This window comes from Loxodonta africana, chromosome 1 (assembly GCF_030014295.1).
Source record: "Loxodonta africana isolate mLoxAfr1 chromosome 1, mLoxAfr1.hap2, whole genome shotgun sequence".
NCBI classification, from domain to species: Eukaryota; Metazoa; Chordata; class Mammalia; order Proboscidea; family Elephantidae; genus Loxodonta; species Loxodonta africana.
In genome coordinates this window covers 195,661,681-195,685,830 of record NC_087342.1, presented here as the reverse complement: position 1 = coordinate 195,685,830, position 24,150 = coordinate 195,661,681, and the positions used below count along the sequence as shown (strand labels likewise).

At 37.1% G+C, this 24,150-nt stretch overlaps 1 protein-coding gene across 1 annotated transcript in view; it reads right to left on the bottom strand.

Annotated features, from left to right (window-relative positions):
- LAMA2 (laminin subunit alpha 2) overlaps nucleotides 1–24,150 on the bottom strand; it is a 559,790-nt gene that overhangs the window by 489,392 nt on the left and 46,248 nt on the right. The window contains exon 4 of the mRNA XM_064294826.1: nucleotides 4,781–5,023. Coding sequence (XP_064150896.1) covers nucleotides 4,781–5,023 — 243 coding nt within the window. The remainder of the gene's footprint in view (nucleotides 1–4,780; nucleotides 5,024–24,150) is intronic.

The following is a 24,150-nucleotide window of genomic DNA, read 5'->3' as shown; positions in this document are numbered from 1 at the left end:
ACTATGCTGCATCTCCTATCTGGAAGGGAGATAAGAGGGCAGAGGGCGTTAGAAGCTGGAGGAATGGACTTGAAAAGAGAGAGTGGAGGGAGGGAGCAGACTGTCTCACTAGGGGGAGAGCAATTAGGAGTATATAGCAAGGTGTATACAAATTTTTGTATGAGAGACTGACTTGATTTGTAAACTTTCACTTAAAGCACAATAAAAATTTTAAGAAAAAAAAAAAAAACAGTATAATCTAGAGCACTGACCAATAAAATTTTCTGGAATGATGGAAATGTTCTATTTTGCACAGTCCAGTGTAGCAGCTGCTAGACGCATATGGTTACTGAGCACTTGAGATGTGGCTAATTCAACAGGGTAACTAAATTTTAATTTAATTTAAAGTTATATTTAAATAACCACATATGGCTAGAGGCCATTGTATTGGACAGTGTAGATCTGGAGCATCATACTAAAATTATATACTAAAAAAACACAGATCTTTTTTTTAAGGAAATCAGATAAAAGGTACTTCAAAGGACAATTGGAACCTTGAAGACAATAAAATGTGCTAAAAGAAAATAATTGGAAACCTAGAATTCTATACCCAATGAAAATATCCTTTCAGAATGGAGATGAATTCTGTAATACACCCAGTTTAACCCATAGGCCCTATTGGAGATTAATTTACATATTAGTCTTAAAACTTTTGAGATACTAAGAGTTGTTGATGGTTTCCCTGATCTCTGCAATGTGGCTTCTTCCACTCACCCAGGAGGGTTATTACACTCTGGTGGCACAGTGATTAAGTGCTTGGTTGCTAATCTAAAGGACGACTGCTGGAACCCACCAGCTGCTCTTCAGGAGAAAGATGTGGCAATCTACTTCTGTAAACATTACAGCCTTGGAAACCCTGTGGGGCAGTTTTACTCTGCCCTACATGGTCACTACGAGTCAGAATCGACTCAACAGGAGTGGTTTTTTCATATACATTTTGGCTGTAGCACTTAAAATATGTTGTACTAGCTAGCTTATATGTTTGTTTCTCTTACTTGAATGTCACTTCTCTGGGAAGTTTTGGACATAAACACCTAATAAATATATTTCAGGTGCAGTACAAAAGTATATCAGTTCGAAATTAATGAGATTTATTTTATAGTCACTTGCCTAGAAAATATTGGAAACAAGCACCGCAAACTTTTACAATATTCCCAAATGTTATATTGTTGGTGATATCTAAAGCTACATTACTTGAGAAATGAAAGATGCTTTTGTACAATTCAACTATAATACTGATTAATGTATTAAGGAAATTCAATTTCAGATAGATTATGTGACTTGACCATGGTCACACCAAGAAAAGCACCAGAACTATAACACAGGTCTTCTGATTCCTAATTCCATATACATTATTCTATATCGTGATGTTTCAGAATTGGGACTCTTTCTACTTATACTAGGTTCAGCATCACTATAGCTCCTCTAAACCATTTTGAGTTTAGCAATTAGAAACTTCGCTATCAATTCAAACTATCAACTTCCAGTCTTTCCAGAGTAGTAGAAGCAGCATTACCTGGCGATCAGGGCTCTTACCTGTTGAGCTGGGAGACTTGGAGAATACCACTAATCTTCTCTGGGATCTGTTTATTCTAGTACTATTCTCAATGATATGTTCTATAAATAAGCTATATACAGCAAAGTGATAGCCTTGGAGAGTTTTGAATTTAATTCTTATTCGTAAATCCTATCATTCTACTTCTAAATATTTTGAATTACTTACTGGTCCTCACTCTTCCATTTCCCTAGGAGAGACAGACATAAGAAAACACGTCACAGAGAAAGTTGAAAAAGTTGTTCTTAATAGTCACCATCAATTCATTGTTTTTAGTGAAAACCAAAACCAAACCAAACCCACTGCCATCGAGTCGATTCCGACTCATAGCGACCCTATAGGACAGAGTAGAACTGCCTGATAGAGTTTCCAAGGAATACCTGGTGGATTTGAACTGCCGACTCTTGGTTAGCAGCCGCAGCACTTAAACACTACACCACCAGGGTTTCCTTTTAGTGAATGTTGTCTAGAAATGAAAACAATATAGCCAGTTAAACAACAAACACACACATACTTCTGCTTGTTCCATGTTGGTAGGTTAGTGTAGTCTAAAGAATGGAGAACCACTATCATTGTAGGGAGAGTATGAATTGGTGATTTGCATGTAACATATATTTTATATTCTCCATATATATTTATATTACTTTAAGCAATATAAATTTCTGAATTGGACCTTTTTTTTAAAAGATAAAGGATAGCTTTAAAAATATTAGATAATTATTAGTCCTGGGTAAACACTGGGACCAGGAGAAAAATTATAAACATTCAACTCAAATATATTCTCTCTGCATTCCCTCCCTACTCTCATATCCTCACGCCAATCTGGCCAGGAATTGGATGCCTCTGGGCATAAAGCAGGTGGAACAGCTGTTTGACTCACTGCATTTGACTCTTTGTCATTTGGCAGATTGAGATCTCTGCTGAGCATACCATTTGGAATTATTTTTCCCAAAACTGTATTTTTGAATGTTGGATTTGAAATATAGTGAGGCAATGGTATACATTCATAGACTAAGAGTTGTCAAAATGGAATCTGATAGATTTATGTCCAAAACCTAACTTTCTCTCCATAGTGTTTAAAGAAATATCCCTAAATGGGACATGGTGGGCATCATAGAATATGAATACAGGTTTTCTTAAAATGTTAACATAAAAGATGATTCTAGCTTCAGATGTGTGGGTTAATGAGGAGAGAATATCAGGTGAGTATAAAGAGAGATGTACATAAGCAGGTAGGATGAGAAGAGCTAGAGCACATATACTCAAGGGAGACAGGTTGTAGAAACATAATAAAGAGGTACTACAGAATCCAAGAGAGCCACAAAGTCAAGGTTAGGGTACAAAAATAGCAAAATAGCAACAAAAACAGCAGCAACAACAAATACAGTCAATATGGTCGACTCTCCACCTTCGTGGCAGGTATGTTCTATAAAGTCACAGTGCACACTGAATTAGTGAACACTGCACCACTGATCCTGGGGAGATACAGGGTTAAGTTCTTGTGAGACTCTGGTCAAAACATTTTCATCAACCAATCAAAACATAACCTTGTTTTCCGTGTGTTTCTGTTTAAAGATACTTTATTTAACGTCTATTTCTTACAGATAATTAATTACACACAGTATTTCTTTATAATAAAACACTAGCCAAGAAGGGTCTAAAATTTTCCAATACTGAGTAACATGACCATAAATTTGTTGGCCTTTCACCCTCACAACAATGCCGTCCACCATGCTTTTTAAACCTGTCATCATCTCATGAATCCACACGTTTATTGACTTTCTCATCTTTTCCATAGCTTCACCATACATTAGCACTTTTCAGAGCAGCCTCACAAACAGATTGGTGAATTTCCTCTTCCTCTTTCTGGATATACTGTATTGTTGATTCAGTAACACTGAACTCGTGGTAAACAGCGCTCGAACTTATCTAACACACATATTTTCTCCGTGAGGTATATCATAGCCTTCTTGAGCTTAGAGACACTGAACAGTACTTCAGCACTATGTTTAAGGGCCATTTAAAACAGAGACATCACCAACAAAAAGCACAAAAATGTGAAAAGCATGGCAGTAAATAGAACACAAAAAGGAAGCTTGTTTACAATATGAGAGCTGAAACAAGAAGTCAGCCATCACCTTGTTTGACCTCAGCTGGGGAACGCGCATGCTGGGCAACACAAAGTTTTCACCACTCTGTGCATGCCCACGAATGACTGAAATCACTGTGCGTGTTGATTTTGGGATAACAAATACATTTTGGCAAGTAGGCAAATTTGCAAAAATGAAATCTTCATATAATTAGGATCAACTGTAGTTAATATGTACAAAGCATTTTGTGTCAGCCCTGGTCTATGTTCTTTAAATATAATAACTCATTTAATCTTCTTGACAATCAGGAATAACTATTGAGATAATAATTATTGTTACTGTTCCCATATTTATGGGAAAGGACACCAAGGCATAGATAATTTAAATACCTAGCTCAAGATCGCACAGCTGGTAAGAGGTGAAGCCATGTTTTGAGTCTGTGGCATAAAACCAATGAACGCATCTAAACTCTTAGCCACAGGATAAAAGATGCTACAGAGAAACAAAACACATTTGAAATAAGTATATAATACAGATTGCATATAATTGAGACCTGGGGTTTACTACACATGACTACTCAGCAAAGCCTGACCAAAAGGGAATGTATCCCACGGTAACCCTACGTGGTGACAGCAGAACATCATTCAAAGACTGACCAATTTCTTGCAGGTAACTTTTATTGGGATCCTTTGTGTGGAGTGTATTTCTTTACAAATTTTCATCTACATCCTCAGACCAGAGTACCCACAAATCTAAAGCTTTGGCTTCCTGTAAGGTCTCCAACCCTTCTCTAATCATTAACAAACCCAATTGTCAGGAAATCTTCCTTATATGTAAAATTAATCATTGACTTTCCGACTTAAACCCATTTCCTCTTCTCTGATCTTTATTGGAAATAGGAGACACATATCTGATGAAGGTAGTTAAAATTCTAATCACCTTGGGTTTTTCTTTTTTATTTAATAACTCATTTAAATGTACTTACACTAAATCCTATTTCAAACTCTCCCTGACATTAATTACTGATATATTCAATCTGTCTGACAGGCCTATTTTGCCATCTCAAATGTACTTAGGGTGAGTTTTCTCATCTTACCTCTCCATTTTCTAAAGGGTGTATCTTGGAATAAAACGAAGTGCAGATGACCTCATCGTCCTTGGCATATGACGGTGGCCCTGTGCGGGGATGTATATTGTAGAGGGTTAGGCACTCCGAGTCAGTCACAGCATGATACTGCCATGGCTTGTATTCAACGTCATCAAGAGAGCGTTCCAAGATCCAGTTTCCAGGCCGAGGGGAGTTAGCCGCTTTCACAATCACATATGCAATCTGGAACACCTGGGGAAGAATAACAACAACAAATTTTAATTCCAGAGTATTCTTGCCATTGTCCATCAACTATAAGGCTAAATACTACAGTAGATTTTATTTCAGACTATTCTCTAGCCTTGTTTGATCTCTAAAATACAGTCAATTTTTTGCTAAAAAGAGATGTTTCATATTGACAGCCACGACTTTAAAGAAATGGGTTAAGACTGCACTTTAATTCTCTAACAACTCCTTGACATAGTTTAACCTGATTTTTAAAGTTCCATTATAATCATTATCACCTAAAACATTTATTCCATACCAATTTTTTCACCCTACTCTGTTAAAAAAAAAAAAAAAGACTATAAAATATGAGGTAGAAATTCCATGTGTGGATAGAGCTTGATAGTTTAGAAATCAAATTTATTTATATCACTTACAAAAAAACCCAAACCCATTACCGTCGAGTCGATTCCGACTTGTAGCGACCCTACAGAACAGAGTAGAACTGCCCCCATAGGGTTTCCAAGGAGTGCCTGACAGATTTGAACTGCCGACCTTTTCATTAGCAGCGGTAGCTCTTGACCACTACACCACCAGGGTTTCCTATATCACTTTAATCCTCGTAAAAATTATACCATTTAGATGGATTCAATGCGGTAAATGGAGCTTTGGAGGCACAGTCATGGGTTCAAATTATGATTCCAGGATTTATACTACTCTGGGCAGATTATTTACATTTCCAACTACTACCTCCCTTTTTCAGCAAATTAAGGTCAATAATGAGTACACTACTGAAGAGAGTTTAGATTAAATAATACACCTGGCACAGCTCTTGGAAGTAAATGCTCAATAAGTGTTAACTCTTCTATGTCCCAAAATAGAAAATAATAGAGAAAGAAATTAGAATGATATCCAGACAACTGACAGAAATTAGAACATATTAAATGAAAATGAAGATTTTCTGTCTTGAGCCAGACAAGAGGTAAACGTGAAAAGAAAGAGAAATGAAGAAAGGGGCAACAAGTTACTATAAGTCAGCAGAGTTGCAATTGAGGGAAATATGACAATCCTCTATGTTTGAATTTACATAGAATTTGAAGTCATGAAAAAGAAATATCCTGGATGTTTTGTGATAGCGCATATGTGTGTCTTTAGCCACGGAAGTCCAAAAGTCATTAGTGACTAAGAATGATGCACAGACATTATGAAGTGACATTTATGTGCAATATTCTAGATAAAATATATATATACACACACACATATATATGTATGTATACATATATGTATGTACTAGTTTAAACAAAGTCCTTTCCTTCCATGAGGAACATGAAAAGTAGACTAATAAAGCAATATATGTTACTGATTACTAAATGTTATTAGATATGGGAAGTTTGACAGCTATAAATAAGCCCTGGGTAGTTGGGGGTCCATGAACAGGCACATCTGGGAGGACAGGTCCATTATGATGTGATTAAAGGACCTTTTGGCCATAGCAGGAATCATGAAAGGAAGGTGCTGTAAGTAAACTGTATTACTTTCACAGTTTTGACATGGGATCTTCATGCATATGTGTACAGTATCAGTCACTGAAAATCCTATGGAGCAAAGTTCCACTTTGATGCACATGAGCCGGAATCTACTCAAAGGCAACTGGCTAATGTACTGGTATCTACGTAAATTCTAAGGGACTCAATTTAAAAATATGAAAAGTTGGCACAGAAGGGGCATAACACAGATGGCCCTAATGGTGGTCCTTTGAAATCTTCACTAGAATGCGGGCAGACTTGAGTGTAGTGAGGGGAAAATCATCAGCCATTAAATGACTGAAAACAGGGCTGGTATTTGGCCGGGAGGCACAGGTGGAAGAAATGAGTAGTTAAAATACTGAAATGCTTTTGTACCTGTTGGTAAATCTCTGCTGCCCAAATACCTCCTTTCCCTGAGACCATGCGGTTAACCCTGGTATAGTGAGGAACAGTCAAAAGACATCTGTTCTGCCTGGTCTGGGCTTTTACCATTCTGTCTTATTAAATATCACTCCTGGAGTAAAATATTAATGAATTTATATTTACAAAGTACAAATATAAGTATAAATGTAGATATATACACATGTCTAGCTAGGTGCATATATATATATATATATATATATTTGAATATGCTTAGACATATGGAAAGGATACACATGAAAGGATTAAAGCTCTTACCTCTAGGGTTTGGAGATGAGGAGCCAGGAAAAGAGCAGGAGGGGTTTATTTTTTTTCCAGTACCCTGTTATATTCTTTGAATTAAAATAAATGTGTCCTATGCTTTAATAAAATTATTTTTTAAATAAATGAAAATTAAACTCAAATATTAGAGAAAGGACAAGAGTAGGAGTAAGATGGAATATACTATCTTTATTTAAAATATTGGTTATTCCTGCATTTTTTAGATGTTATTTATAAGCAATTATGCCTTTTAGACATTTTATATTCAAAATTCTGTGATCCTCTTACCCACATGGAACTTCTTGATAAAGAAATTCACTGAGAAATATATTGATCGATTAATCTGGTAACACAAAGACAGCATTCTCTCTACTGTAAAATATGAAACACTCTGTTTCTAATTACTGATAATCCTAAAGTATTCCTGACAAGGCCTATAAAATGATAAAGAATACAAAAAACTAAATTGTGAGCTCTTAGAGGGCAGGGACCATAGCTTTTATATCTTTAAAGATGCTACAATTCTTTTGAAATAGTGCTCCTTCAATGTTTATTAGATTTAGTTGAATAACCCAATCTTCACTGTCACATGTTTCCATGTTACTCCTATTAGCTTAACACAGGTCTTTTTTGTTTGTTGGAGTTTGAATCCCAGACGATGCTGGTGTATTTCCAAATTTTGATAATACTTAGTCACTCGCAGGAAATAAAGACTACATTGCTTGGGTGTTCATCTTACCATGTCTCTATGAGCTGAGAAAGTTACTTAAACTCTTTTGTTCTCTGGTTCTCAGTCTTTTTTTTTCCAAAGCCAAAATCATGGAAGAGACAATGAGATAATATACATAAAACATTATATAATATAGAAAGAATCCAAATAATTCTAAATTAGCATCTTTCCTTCTAGAAAAAAAAATACACAGATTTTTTAAAAGATAGAAAACAAAAGGAGAAATAAAAGTACACTGAAAATCACTTGTACTCAGTAAGAAAAATTAAGATACACTGAGGTTATGGGTAAAGAACTTTCTTTAGGAAGCAGCAAACATAGGAAGAGGCCAAATTCTCTTGGAGCTACAGTGTGAATTTATAACCTAGGAACTACTATGTAGGTTCTGGAATAATAGATGAAATCCATGACAGAAGTTGTACTAGAAACCTCACAGACTCTTTGTATAATTCAGTAGAACAGCCAGCATTAAGTGACATGGAAAAGTAGTAACTGTCTTAGAGAATCTTACAGGAATTTCTTCCCAAAACAATATCCCTCTCTTTATTTTCTATGGATTCTTTCACATTACATGAAAAATTAAATTACTTAGCCTGTAGTATTTTGAGTAAACTTTTTAAAATGTAGTAAACAGCATTATTAAAATACACAGTGAAGAGTAGGCTTCAGAAAATGTGAAAATTTTAACAGTAATTTTCTAAGTACTACAAAAATTTAATGGACCTAATGGAAAAATTATCTAATGTGTCTATGCTTCTTTTTTTTTTTTAATTATGCCTTGTGTTTTCAGTAAAAGACTTTTCAAAGGCTGTAGTTCTAAAACCTTATTTTCAGATGAATAAAACCCCAATTTGTAGTAGTATGCAACGAAGTAAACACCCCTTTAAAAGAAGTACTAAAATGCTGATTGCTAGGCTTTGACCTTGCTTGCTGAAAGTGAAGAGAACTTGAAGGGCTTACTGATGAAGATCAAAGACTACACAGTCCTCAGTATGGATTACACCTCAACATAAAGAAAACAAAATTCCTTACAACTGGACCAATAAGCAACTTCATTATAAATAGAGAAAATATTGAAATTGTCAAGGATTTTATTTTACGTGGATCTACAATGAATGTCCATGGAAGCAGCAGTCAAGAAATCAAATGACACATTACATTGGGCAAATCTGCTGCAAAAGACCTCTTTAATGTGCTAAAAAGCAAAGATGTCAGCAAATTTGAGGGCTAAGGTACGCCTGGCCCAAGCTATGGTATTTTCAATCACCTCATAGGCATGTGAAAGCTGGACAATGAACTCCTCAAGAAGACTGAAGAAGAATTGATGTCATTGAATTATGGTGTTGGCAAAGAATGCTGAATATACCATGGAATGCCGGAAGAACAAACAAGCCTGTCTTGGAAGAAATACAGCCAGAGTGCTTCTTGGAAGCAAGAATGGTGAGACTTCATCTCATGTATTTTGGACAAGTGATCAAGAGGGACCAGTCCCTGGAGAAAGACATCATACTTGGTAGAGTAGACGGTCAGTGAAAAAGAGGAAGACCCTCAATGAGATGGATTGACACAGTGCCTGCAACAATGGGCTCAAACATAGCAACAACTGTGAAGATGATGCAGGACTGGGCAGTATTTTGTTCTGTTGTACATAGGGTCTCTACAAGAGGTAACTGACGCAACAGCACCTAACAACAACAGCAAGACTTCAATGAACCTAAGATATCAACACATGATGCCCAGACATTTTTTTGTTGGAGGGTACTTTTTATAAATTTGATACCCAAAACAAACAAATAAAAAAAAATCCAAAATTCCAAAATCACTTTTGAGCTAATATAAAATGTTTTACATTGGACTGTAACACATGAAACTTTCTATTTCATATCCCATTGTTACTCACCTAGCAAATATCATGTAATTACTTCAATTTTTTTTTTTTTTTATTTTACTTCATTGATGAAGCATTAAAGTGGATGTTCCCTTTGTCACAAGCACAGTATTAAGAACTTGCTCTCATTTTGGCTGGAGTTGGAAAATAGGCCTTTCTAAAGAATGCTTCATTCCCCAAGTAACGAATAACATACAATGACAGTCACGTAGAGCTATGCTTCTCAAGTTTTTCACTTCATGGCTGCTATAAAATGATATTTGTACAGCACTTGAGTAAAAGAGAGAGTCCTCGTGAGCTGAGGTAAGAAAGCTAGGAGCTTTGGCCACTCCAAACATTACCCTGGGGCTAAGTATTATAGCTCACCTCTAACCCATGCGGATAAATTTAACAAACCAGATTTTTTAGGACATGCATTGTTGTGTCTGGATTTTTCAAAAATACTATTCTTTGCTATGATTCTGAGGAACTAAATTTATCCCAGTTCCTCTGTTCTCAGAATCACAGTTTAGGAAAAATGCAAACAGTCAGTATTGTTTTTCAGAGATTGTACTGATTATTTGAGTACCACTGGACACAGTTAAAAGTCCCTGAGTAGTGCAAAGGTTGTGGGTTTGAACTCACCCAGCAGTGCCACAGAAGAAAGGCTTGGTAGTCTGCTTCCATAAAGACTGCAGCCAAGAAAACCTTATAGCACTACTAGAGTGAGACACATTGACTATAAAGTTAATTTGAAGGAGTAACAACCAAGAATAGCCAGGAAAGCCTTGAAATGGAAGAGCAATGAATGGAGGGATACAATGTTAAATGAAAAAAGCAATATGGAAAAATTTTAATTGTTTACAGTTAACTGTGCTCATGAAAAATCTACACATGGATCAAAAGGCGGTCACAGGAACAGAACATGGGAATACTGCCTACTTCAATATTCAAAAAAGTGTGTGACAGGTTTATATCCTTTAACCATACTTATCCAATCTGTATGCCGAACAAATAGTCCAAGAAACCAGACTATACGCAAAACGCAGCATCAGGATTGGAGGAAGACTCATTAGTAACCTGTGATGTGCAGATGACACAACCTTGCTTGCCTAAGATTAAGACAACTTGAAGCATTTACTGATGAAGGTCAAAGACTACACAGCCTTCAGTGTGGATTATACCTGAACACTAACAACAACAGCAAAAAAATGCTCAAGACTGGACCAATAAGAAAGATTATGATAAATGGAGGAAAAAAATGAAGTTGTGAAGGATTTATTCTACTTGGATCAACAATCAACACCCTCAAAAGCAGCAGTCAAGAAATCAAATGGTGAATTGCAATGGGAAAATCTTCCACAAAAGATCTCTCTGAAGTCCTAAAAAGCAAAAATGTCTCTTTGATGACTAAAGTGTGCCTGACCCAAGCTACGGTCTTTTCAATCGCCTCATACGCACGTGATAGCTGGATAATGAAATAAGAACATAGAAGACGAATTGATGTATTTGAATTATGGTGTTGTGGAAGAATATTGAATATCTTGTAGACTGCCAAAAGAATCGACAAATGAGTCCTAGAAGAAATACAACTGAATGTGCCTTAGAAACGAGGATGGCAAGACTTTTGCTTACTTTGGGCGCATCTTCAGGAAAGACCAATCACTATAAAAGGACATCATGTTTGGTAAAGTAGAGGATCAGCAAAAATGAGGGAAGCCCTCAATAAAATGGATTGACTCAATAACAACAATAATGGGCTGAAACATGTCAGAGATCACGAAGATGGTGCAGGACCAGGCACCGTTTCATTCTGTTATACATAGGTCACTATGAGTTGGAGCCAAACCCATGGCAACAAAAACAACGCTGTTTACTATTTACCTATTAAAATTGTGGATGTAGGCAATGCTCCTCAGTGGCAACTAGTATCCCCAGAAGGGAGACCCGGATATTCTCTGCATTGTGATGGAAGCACACAGCATCATCTATGAAGTATTCATGCCAAAAAACGTGAACCTGAGTCAGAGCAAGTCTCTAAATTTAACTATCGGTTTTCAGAAAATACAGTAACATTGGAGCATATTAAACAGTACCACAGGGATACAATTAGCAAAATCAAGAATATGACAACCTCAATTGGACAAAAATGTTCTTCTTTTCTTTCAAAAAATAAACTTCAAGGCAATAAAAAATAATGAGGTTATAGATTAAGAGCGCATTAAGAAGTATGTCAAAGAAATGTAATACGTAATTCCATATGCATCCTGATTTTATCAACCAACTGGTATAAAGCCAGATCAAAGAAATTGGGAAAAATCTGAACACTAACTGGTTATATGTTAATATTAAAAATAGGAGTAGTTGTAATTTTTAGGTATGACAATGGTTTTGTTTAGGAAGAAAAAAAAAAAAGCCTTATCCTTCAGAGATACATAATAAAATATTTATGGAAAAAATGATACGTACAAGATTTGCCTGAAAATAATTGAGGATGGAGGGTAGGTAGATACTGACGACTGCAGAGCTTATGCAGAAGGACCATTATTTCATTCCTGAAGTGGGTTTTGCGTACATCCGAATCCAGGTACTTTTCTCTATACTTCTGCATATGTTTCCAAATTTTCACAATAAGAATAAAAATGATTGCTACTACAGCTCATTTTAATAAATAATTGTCTTCCATGTAATAATATTACAACTACTGGTAAGTTAGTGCTTGCTCTTACAGAGCAAACATTTAATGTATTTTCCTAATTATCTTGATGAATGGTTAACTCCGCCTCAAACTGAGACTACACTGTATTCTAAACTCGAGAAATATGTGTTCATAATTCCTTCGAATTAATTATCAACTCTAAAGGGCATTGTTGGCCCAGAAGGTATCAAAATTTTAGTTCAGTTTTAAGAAAAGTAGTAACCCAAGCAAATGTAATCCAAATTGAAATGAATTAGGTTCTCCCTCAGCTTGTTAATGAATTTAGCACTCCATGCTTCATCAAATTACTATCACTTTTAACAATGTTAGCTGCAGGTAAAAGTCAGGCAAGCATTTTCTTTCTCTTTAGCACTGCCCTTGACACCTACTCTCTTCTCACATATTTCTCTCTCGTTTGAAACAATCTATGGTTTCAAAAGATTGACCTGCCTTCTGTGAACAAGTCATTGGCACAGCATGGCTTTCACACCAGCTACTGGTAAAAGGGCAGTTAGGCTGAGTCCCACGTAGAACATGACAGTCTGTTCAATGAAGCCATCAGAGAGCACAATATTGGTGTGAATCACAGACAATCAGCAATGTGATAGTTCAAAGCTTGCCTTCTAAAAATCATTCACCCTGGAGATATACCCAGCATTGTTTTTGTTTTTGTGCTTCTAAGTTACCAGGGCTAGAAGAACCTACAAGTTCCCCAATTTATGACAATACAGACATGAATCAATCACTCTAGCTCAAAGCATTTGAAGAACAATAGCAAAGATTTGTAGTGATGAAAAAAGTTAGAAATATAATGTTAACATTTGTAGAATAACAAATCAAAGACAGAATGAGACTTTCTGATCTTGGTTCATGAATTCTTTCAACAGATCAGTCACTTAACACTTATTCTATTTTAGCTAGTATCACTGAAATTGCTTCAGTTATTTTCGTGATTATGTATTAGCCCACTATCTTGCCCTTCTCCAAGGACTTTCTTAAGAATAGTCTGTACCTTCCGTTGTTTATCACTTTTCACTATTTAACCCCCTGCAGCTATGCACCATCCCACCATGCCACTGTAATCACCCTAGGAACAGCCACCAGTGACCTGGTTGGAAAATACATATTCTTTTTCTCCATCCTCGCTTTCTTGGAGGTCTCCATAGATTTTTACTATGCTGTCCTATCCCTTTCTGACATGCTTTTCCATTTTTGAAAGATAATATTTACTTATAATGTAAGGATTTGCATAAAGAAAAAAAAAGTTCTTAATTTAGTTCTTTGCCTAAAATATAAACAATAGGAGAGGAGAAAGTAAAGACAGAAGGGGTGCTCAGAAGACAACACTAACCTAATTTTCTCTCTAAGCCCTCTATGGGTATTCCTGCTCTAACTCTTCTCAATCTAAGTTCCCTAAAAAATAGTATGTCCCAATGGTCTGTCCTATTTCTTAAACGTCTTTTCCCTGGGGAAAATGGCATTTTATTTAGCATCTACTATAGGACCCTGGAAACCCTGGTGGCATAGCGGTTAAGAGCTACAGCTACTAACCAAAAGGTCAGTGTTCAAATCCACCAGCACTCCTTGGAAACTCTATGGAGCAGTTCCACTCTGTCCTACAGGGTCACTATGAGTAAGAATCGATTCCACGGCAATGGGTGTTTTTTTTTTTTTTTTTATAGTACTAGTCACTGGGTGGTGCAAACAGTTAATGCTCCTGGTTGAAAATCAAGAGGTTGGTGGTTCAAGTCCACCTAGAGACATTTTGGAAGAAAGCCCTGGTGATCTACTTCTGAAAATTCAGTCACTGAAAACCCTGTGGAGTACAGTTCTACTGTGACACACATTGGGTCACCACGAGTCAGAATCAGCTTGACAGAAACTGGTGTATGGTATACTGGTATACTTTCTGACAGCTACTTCATTGTCCAAAAGCTCATTTCTACTAACAGGAACTGTCTGACATAGGTAATTAGGAAATCGAAAAGAGAGGCTAGACAGAATAAATCCATTGCTGTAGAGTCGATTCCAACTCATAACAACCCTACAGGACAGAGCAGAACTGCCCCACAAGGTTTCCAAGGCTGAAATCCTTACAGAAGCAGATTGCCACTTCTTTCCCCCATGGAGCAGCTGGTGGGTTTGAACTGTCAACCTTTCGGTTAGCAGCTGAGCACTTTAACCACTGTACCGCCAGGGCTCCCTAGACAGAATAAAGCCCCTCTCACCCCCCTGCAAAGATGTCCACATCTTAATCCTTGAAATCTCTGGGTATATTACCTTACATGGTAACAAGGATTTTGCAGATATGACTAAACTACAGAATTTGAAATGGGGAGATTATCCTGGATTATCTGGATGGGCCCTAAATGTAATCACAAATGTTCTTAACAATGGGAGAGGGAGATGCAGAGAAAGAAGGACTCAACCTGACATTACTGGCTTTGAAGATGAAGTGTGGGGCCATAAGCCAAGGAATGTGGACAACCTGTAGAACTTGGAAAAGACATGGAAGCGGAGTCTCCCCTAGAGCCTCCAGAAGGGAATGCAATCATACCCACACATGGATTTTAGTTCAGTGACATCCATGTCAAACTTCTAACCTATAGAGTGGCAAGACAATAAACTTGTGTTGCTTTAAGGCACCAAGTTTATGGCGATTTTTTATGGCAGCAATAGAAAATCAATACATTAGGTAACTTGTTCTACTTCACATGACTAGTAAGTTATGGAGCAAGTTTTTAGATCCAGTTTGTCAACTTTTGTTTTTTGCTTAATAATACCTTCTATGTCTATGATTACTTCCACTAACTTTTTTATAAAGATCTCTTCTACATCTTAATTTCTAACCCTGGCCAAATTCTCATGTGCCGGTTTTATATTTCAAAGTAACAAGTGAACATCTCTTACAACTATTTTATTTTGCTTTGTAAGGAAGCAATTTTGTTCTCCTCTTACCAGGTCAATATGAGTTGGAATCAACTCGATGGCAACGGTGCGGGGGAAAGTACAGAATACTTTAAAAATATCTAGCAAATTCCTTATATAATACATGATCAATTATTTTTTAAATTCAATTGAGTAATTGATCAAAATGGATTGTCACCTCTGAGGTGATTTAAGGGACTCAATGACTACATCAAAGATTTCTACGAGGACCTAGAAGGGTGAATCTACCCACCCTCCACACAACATGAGTAAGTACAGATGGCTCCTCCCTTGTCATTGTCAGAGAGGGAATTCTACCAAGATAACAATCTTAAATATTTTCGAAATCATATATTCTCCTCCTGAAATGAAAGTTTGCAAAATGGACCATTCTGCCAAGGTTTTGGCCTTTACTCCAAATTTTAAAGAGATGACCTCACCCACCAATGAAGTGTGAAGAGTGTAAATGAAATGAAAAATGAGAAAGCTGTAGAGCCTGATGTCATTTCAGCTGAAATTTAAAAATAAGGATGGGAGATGACACTTATATAACTATACAGACATTTTCTGAACACTGAGTGCCAAAAAGTTATCACAAGTATTTCTAAAAGGCTAAAATTTTAAGAGGACATATGAAAAAGTTATTACAACAACCACCCTACAATTTCTTTGCTCTTTGTATTCTGCCTAGATCTCTCCTGATTCTTTATGAGTTAGAAATTCACATAATCATATTGTAACTTTGGTGATGTTAACTCAAAACTGACTTATGAAGTGCTGAGAGCTAGATTTCTAAGGCTCTGAAAGGGCCCGTAGCACACAGCGACTACACTTAGAGAGCACCACTGATTTCTCTATGCTGTCTTCACGAATAAGCATTTCGCTCTGTTAGCAAGTTTGACTGACTGCTCAAACTTTCAAAGACTCTCCATGTATGCCTAACTAATTCCACCAGAGTAAAAAGCCCTTTGTTTGAATCCCACCAGTAAGGAATCTGAAGACTGCCTAGTTTCATCAAACCAGGACTTATGGTACAGAAGGCCAAACAAACAAAAAGCTTAAAAAGTGACATAACAATTTCTAAAATTGGAAGTTTTCCAACTCAACAAACTATGAGTGTGACATACGGCCATGTTTATAGTTGCTCAGAAAAAAAAAAAAATTGATTTTGGATACTTTTTGTAGTGCCAAGTGTCCTGCTGTGAGCATTCAGTAAGCCTTAACATGATTAACTTATGTAAAAACCTTCACTAGAGAAATACTACACACATTTAAACCTACATACACTTAAAGTACAACAAAATGTTGTCACCAAATTCTGATTCCTAAATCACTAAGCAATAGAACATTTCATCACAAAGTAAGGAAATAAACCTTAAAGAACAATGTATCTTTGGGAAATAAAAGTAATGTCTCACCAATATGAAATTAAGCTCCACCTCAAACCAAACGTCTTCAAATCTCTACTTTTTTGTTGTTGGTAGGCACAAAACAAAATCCATGAAGTTTCTTGACTAGTTTTATTGACTACTACTACAAAGAAAAAAAAAAAACTGTTGTTGAGTCTGACTCATGGTGACCCATGTGTATCAGAGTGGAGCTCTGCTCCATAGGGCTTTCAAAGGATTTTTTTTTAAGTAGATTACCAGGCTTTTCTTCTGAGGCACCTGTGGGTAGACTCTAACTTCTGTAGAGGAGACTCTTCTTCAATTGTTTGCCTGTTCAGTTCAATACACTATCAAGTATCATCACCAACAGAAGTGAAGAATAGCAATACAACTACTTCAATTCTTGAGTAGAATTCTTTGCGTGTCGAGGTCATAAACTTTAAAATCAGAATATAAAACAAAAGAAGGTCATAATTTGAATTTTAGATATTCTTGACATGGTCTGATTCATAATATATTTTGAAAGTAGAATCTTGTAGTACTTGGATAAGGGTCATAAGGAAAAAAGAATAATCAAGGATAATCCACAGGGGTTTCTGTGTACTCGTTTGCCTGAACAACTGGATTAAGACTGGTGCTATTTATCACTGAGAGAGGTGTGTTTTGGAAAAGGAAATCAAGATTCCTGGTTTTCATCTGTAAAGTTTGCAATGCTCCATTAGACATTCAAATGCAGTTTGTTGGTTGAGAGACAGATGCAATGTAGCATTAAATGGGCTCTGCCACTTGGGCAAGTTTCTTAACCTTTCTGTGCTTCAAATTATCCATCTAGACAAAGAATATAATAATACGCTTCCTTTATAAAGTTATGAAGATTACAAAGAATAATACAAATGAAATGTCTAGAACAGTTTCTGGCTCATAGTAAGCATTCATTATTAGTTATTCTAATTGGTAGCAATACTAAGCAATAATGCATTTTATATAATCTTGAAAAAGGGAATACAATTGGACATCAAGTTGGCAAGAGAATCTAGATTTACTTTGGAACTTTTAGCAGACCGAGAAAGGAGAGAGAAATAGAAAATAGATTAGTGGATAAATATATTCTAATTGAGGGTGAAGTCCACATGGATTCCACTCCCATCTATCCCTATTGATATTCATTTTTTTGTTTGATTTTTATTATTGTAATAAATACAGAATGAAGAAAAAGGATTAAAAATGATGTAACTGTAGAATATTTTTTAATTAATTTATTTATAGAAATTTATTACTTGGTTAGAAATATATTGCTGGCTTTCATGATACTGGCAGGTGCCATAAAGGCAACAGTGTTTCTTCAGATTCTGCTAGCTCCATTGTCTTACTTACATTACTCTTGCATTATAGGGAATCCATAAGCGCAAGAAGGTCTGGTAGCAGGAAAATAGTATATAAAACCGTATGTTTGCAACTTAATTTTTAAATAACCAAATTCAAAAGACTAAGCAACTACAAGGAGAAAAATGCTCACAACTTAATATCAAGTTTAAAAAAAAGCTATAAAAATTTATCTACAATATGCTACCAGTTTAAAGTGTGAATGAGTATGTGCATGCGTGCATGTAGAAGAGAACTGGAAGCAAATAAACTGAAATATTAGTGCTGTTAACTAACTCTTATAAGATTAAAAAAAAAAATCTACATTAAAAATAATTAGTGATGGACTCCAGACTTCCTGGAGCCATGAAGGTTGGATGACCTCCTGAAATTACTGCCCTGAGATAATCTTTAAACCAAAAATATCCCCTGAAGTATTCTTAAAACCAAACAATAGTTTAGTCCTACTAGCCAAAACTGTCTGCTTTGAGCATTATGCTCTTTTAAGAATGATTTATATGGATCAAATTGACACAAGCAACTTCAAAAATTAGAGAGAAACCTTTGTTGTTGTTAGGTGCCATCGAGTTGCTTCCGACTCATAGCAACCCTAAGTACAACAAAACGAAACATTGCTGGGTCCTGCACCATCCTCACAAATTACTGTTATGCTTGAGCCCACTGGTGCAGCCATTGTGTCAGTCCATCTCATTGAGGGTCTTCCTCTTTTTTGCTGACCCTCCACTTTACCAAGCATGATGTCCTTCTCCAGGGACTGGTCCCTCCTGATTGCATGTCCAAAGTATATGAGACAATGTCTCGCTATCCTTGCTTCTTAGGAGCATTCTGGCTGTACTTCTAAGACAGACTTGTTTGTTCTTTTGGCAATCCATGGCATACTCAATATTCTTCACCAATACCACAATTCAAAGGTTTCAATTCTTCTTTGTTCTTCTGTATTCATCATCCAACTTTTGCATTCATATGAGGCAACTGAAGACACCAAGGCTCGGGTCAGGCACACCTTAGCCCTCAAGGTGACATCTTTGCTTTATGACACTTTAAACAGGCCTTTTGCAGCATATTTGCCCAACGCAATGTCTTTTGATTTCTTGACTGCTGTTTCCACGGGCATTGATTGTGGATCCAAGTAAAATGAAACCCTTGACAACTTCAATCTTTTCTCTATTTATTTATATGGGTATATTTAGGAAGTTTTATTTTCATGAATTAATTTTTTGGGGGGAGGGTAAAGATATACACAGCAAAACATACATCAACTTAACAATTTTTATATGTACAATCCAGTGACATTATTTACATTCTTCAATTTGTGGCACCTTTCTCAATATCCTTTCCCAAATAGTTTCACTAATTTCTTTTAAATTTTATTTATTTTGTTGTTGTTGTTCTTGAGAATATCACACTAAAACATACACCAACTCAACACTTTCTATATGTATCACTTAGAGACATTTATCTCATTCTTCAAGTTGTGCAACCATTCTCATTCTGTTTTTCTGAGTTGTTCCTCCCCCACTGACATAAATTGACTGCCCCCTAAACTTCCTGTCACCCTAATGTGATCCAATGAGAATGCAGAAAATATCGAACAATATCATTAATATCGTATGAAAGTAAAATTTTGCTGAAGATCATTCAAAATTGGCTGCAGCTGTATATCACCAGGGAACTTCCAGAAATTCAAGCCAGATTATTTAGTCAACTCATACGCATGTGAAAGTTAGACAATGCATAAGCAAGAGAGAAGAACTGACACTTTTGAATTGTGGTGGTCAGTGAAGAATATTGAATATACCATGGATTGCCAAAATAATGAACAAATCTGTCTTGAAAGAAGTACAGCCAGACTGCTCCTTAGAAGCAAGGATGGTGAGACTTTATCACACATACTTTGGACATGTTATCAGGGGGGATCATCCCTGGAGAAGGACATCATGCTTAGCAACAGAGGGTCAGTGAAAAAGAGGAAGACCCTCAATGAGATGGATTTACACAGTGACGGCAACAATGGTTTCAAGCATAATAATGATCATGAGGATGGTGCAGTAGTGGGCTGTGTTTTGTTCTGTCATACATAGGATTGCTATGAGTTGGAATCGACTCTACGACACCTAACAAAAACAAATATACCCATGCTTCTTATCAAACGTAAGTAAAAATATCAAGATTTATATGGGAAAAACAATCAATAAAAAAGTAGCAATGGAAAAACCAAATGGTTAAAAAATAAAATAAATGGAGTAATAAATTTAAACCACACTGAAAAAAGCAAAATGTGGAGGAGGCAGAGCCAAGATGGCGGAGTAGTTAGATGTTTCCAGTGAACCCTCTTACAACAAAGACCTGAAAAAACAAATGAAACTATTACATTTATGACAAGCTAGAAGTTCTGAACATCAAAGGAAAAGTTAGAAAGCAGACTGCACAGCAGGGAGAGGGAGAGATGGTTCAGAAGTGGAGAGGAATTGCTAGACTTGAATCACTGGGAACCCCCAGGCTGTGGTGGGCTGGTGATAGTGTTCACCCACAGTTTCCTCAGGGAGACACAGCCTACTCACACCTCCAGAACCAGAGAAGAATGTTGCTCTCGGCAAAAGCTAAGTACTTGTGTATATTTTACCACGCTCCCAGCCCCGAAGCCAGCTTCATTGGCTGTCGATTTCCCCAGGCCTGAAATAGGTCTTGTTGCACATTCTGCACCATTCTCCCGGCCTTGGAGAAGAAATAAATTCACAACTGGGGAAAGATAATCCTCCAGCTCCACTAACCTGGGGAGCTCAGGACAGAAGCGGCTTCTGTCCAGGCATAAACAATCCGATGACTTTGAATACCTTTCCCCCTGCATGGACATGTGTGGGCCTATTTCAAGAGGCTAGGCCCTTGTTGGCAGACTGCAACTGTTTCAGCTGTGCAGTGGAGAGGTGGGTATTTGATGTTTGACGCTGCTTTGCCTATTTAACAGGGTCCTCAGGGGCCTAAGGACTGGTGGCTCCACTCAGGTCACCCAGCCACCTGCAACAGGTGTCCAGTGATAACTGGTATCTCCCAGTCCTTACAACCAAAAGTACTGGGTACCCAAGGTCTGTCTGCAGAACCCACCCACCTGTGTGCTCTAGGTAACAGGGACACGCTTTCCTAAGAGACACTCGGGGGATGGTTGACAGCCCCCCCCTCGTTCAGAGCATGACCCCCTGCTGCAACCAGATACTGGTATCTACACCAATCACCCCTGTCCCTCTAAGACTGTAGGACAGAGCCTGTACCACACAATTGATGATCAGCTACCTAGACACCTGAGATGAATCCATACAAGAAAACTGAATGGACTCCTACACTCATATACCTGATAACAGCTCTAGCCATCTGGTGACAGGACGTTAGAGCTTCAAAGGCAAAAATAATCAAGCTAGCTCACTCAAGCAACCTATTTGGACATATCAAAACAAAACAAATCAAGAAGCTAGGATACAGTAAGCAAACATAAAATAAACCAATATGATAACAGATGGCACAGAGACAAAAGTCAATATCAAATTACATAAGGAAGCAGACTACGATTGCTTCAACAAGCTCTCAAAACAAAGAATCAAAGGATCTTCTGGATGAAGGTGTATTCCTGGAATTACCAGATGCAGAATACAAAACATTAATATACAGAACTCTTTAAGACATCAGAAACAAGATCAGGAAGGAGATCAGACAATACGCAGAACAAGCCAAGGAACACACAGATAAAGCAGTTGAAGAAATTCAAAGGGTTATTCAAGACCATAATGAAAAATTTAATAAGCTGCAAGAATCCATAGAGAGACAGCAATCAGAAATTCAGAAGATTAAGAAAAAAATTACAGAATTAGACAACTCAATAGAAAGTCAGGGGAGCAGAATTGAGCAAGTGGAAGGCAGAATTGGTTGGATTGAAGATAAAGCACTTGGTACCAATATATTTGAAGAAAAATCAGATAAAAGAATTTTAAAAATGAAGAAACCCTAAGAATCATGTGGGATTCTATCAAGAGAAATAATCTACGAGTGATTTGACTAACAGAACAGGGAAGGATAACAGAAAATACAGAGAGAATTATTGAAGATTTGTTGGCAGAAAACTTCCCTGATATCGTGACAGATGAGAAGCTATCTATCCAAGATGCTCATTGAACTCCACATAAGGTAGATCTTAAAAAAAAGTCACCAAGACATATTATAATCAAACTTGCCAAAACCAAAGATAAAGAGAGAATTTTAAGAGCAGCTAGGGATAAAAGAAAGTCATCTACAAAGGTGAGTCAATAAGAATAAGCTTGGACTACTTGGCAGAAACCATGCAGGCAAGAAGGCAATGGAATGACTTATACAAAGCACTGAAGGAAAAAAATTGCCAGCCAAGAATCATATATCCAGCAAAACTGTCTCTCAAATATGAAGGTGAAATTAGGACATTTCCAGATAAACAGAAGTTTAGGGAATTTGTAAAAACCAAACCAAAACTACAAGAAACACTGAGGGGAGTTCTCTGGTTAGAAAACCAATAATATATCAGATATCAACCCAAGACTAGAACACTGGGCAGAGCAATCAGATGCCAACTCAGATAGGGAAATCACAAAAAATAAATCAAGATAAAAAAAGGACCCCCAAATTACGTGATCAACAGAAAAATATACATTTTTTTTTTTAATTGAAACTGAACCCTTTCGGAAACTTGAAAGTGGCCTCCTACTGGAGAAGTAACATGTTACATCCTAACTTTATTGGATGTTTAAAATATTTAGATCACTAAAAAGTTAAGTCTCGGGGATTGGAATAGCAATTTATACTACTACTGAGCAGTGAATAATTTGTATAATCTAATTATAGAGAAGAGAGAGATATATTAAGAAAGTAATGTCATAATAACACAGAAGAAATTTCAGAGATGGGAAAATTCAGCAAAAATGGGTAGTGGTGGTGGTGGATCCTAGGGATATTCAACACTGTCTTGTAAGGCATCTGCCACAGGCCATGACTCAGGCAATTCCCTAGTTGCTGCCCCAGGTGATATCTCAAACAAAGACTCTTTAGGTACAACTGGGTTAATCTTTTCAGATATTGGTGGAAGGGATAATGGTTTTACTGGGTAGGGTGGTTTAGCAAAGATGGAGTCTTTAGATGGGAATAAGAGGACTGGTGGAAACTCTGGTGGCGTAGTGGTTAAGTGCTACGGCTGCTAACCAAAGGGTCGGCAGTTCAAATCCACCCAGCACTCCTTGGAAACTCTATGGGGCAGTTCTACTCTGTCCTATAGGGTCGCTATGAGTCAGAATTGACTCGATGGCACTGGGTTTAAGAGGACTGGTTCTGTTGGCAGGGGTGATTCAATGGAATTTAGGGGTTCAATGTCCACAGATTCCTGGTTATCTGCCCATATGTCCCCACCCCAAGTTTTAGGATCCCATTTCTTCCCTATCAATGCCCTCGCTTTAACTTCAGACACCATTTGAGGTTAGGAATCAATTGGTGTTGTGATTCAAGCAATCTTACAGTAAGACTCTGGGCTTGGTTTTCAGCAGTATCAGCTCTGTTACTATAAGAAATAATGCTTTCTTCAGGACACAAGTTGGCAACTTTCAGGTCTTGTATGCAACACTTCAGCTGTGACTCTGAAGCTTTGAGCTCATCCCTTTCTTTTACCCCTTTGTCTAGTGGAATTAGAACCAACCAACCAGCCTCCTTATATGTCTCACTCTGACAAAATTGTAGAGTAGTATCAAATATGTGTGTGTGTGTGGAGAGAGACAGCGAAAGAGAGAGAGAGCAAGAGAGAGATTTCAAGGAAATGGCTTACACAGTTTTGAGGCTGACAAGGCCCAAATTCATGGGTCAAGTGTCAGGCTCCTGGCTCATGGGGCTATGCAAGCTGGTGAATCTCAAAATCTGGAGGTCAGGCAGCAGGCTGCTGGCTCAAGTCCCA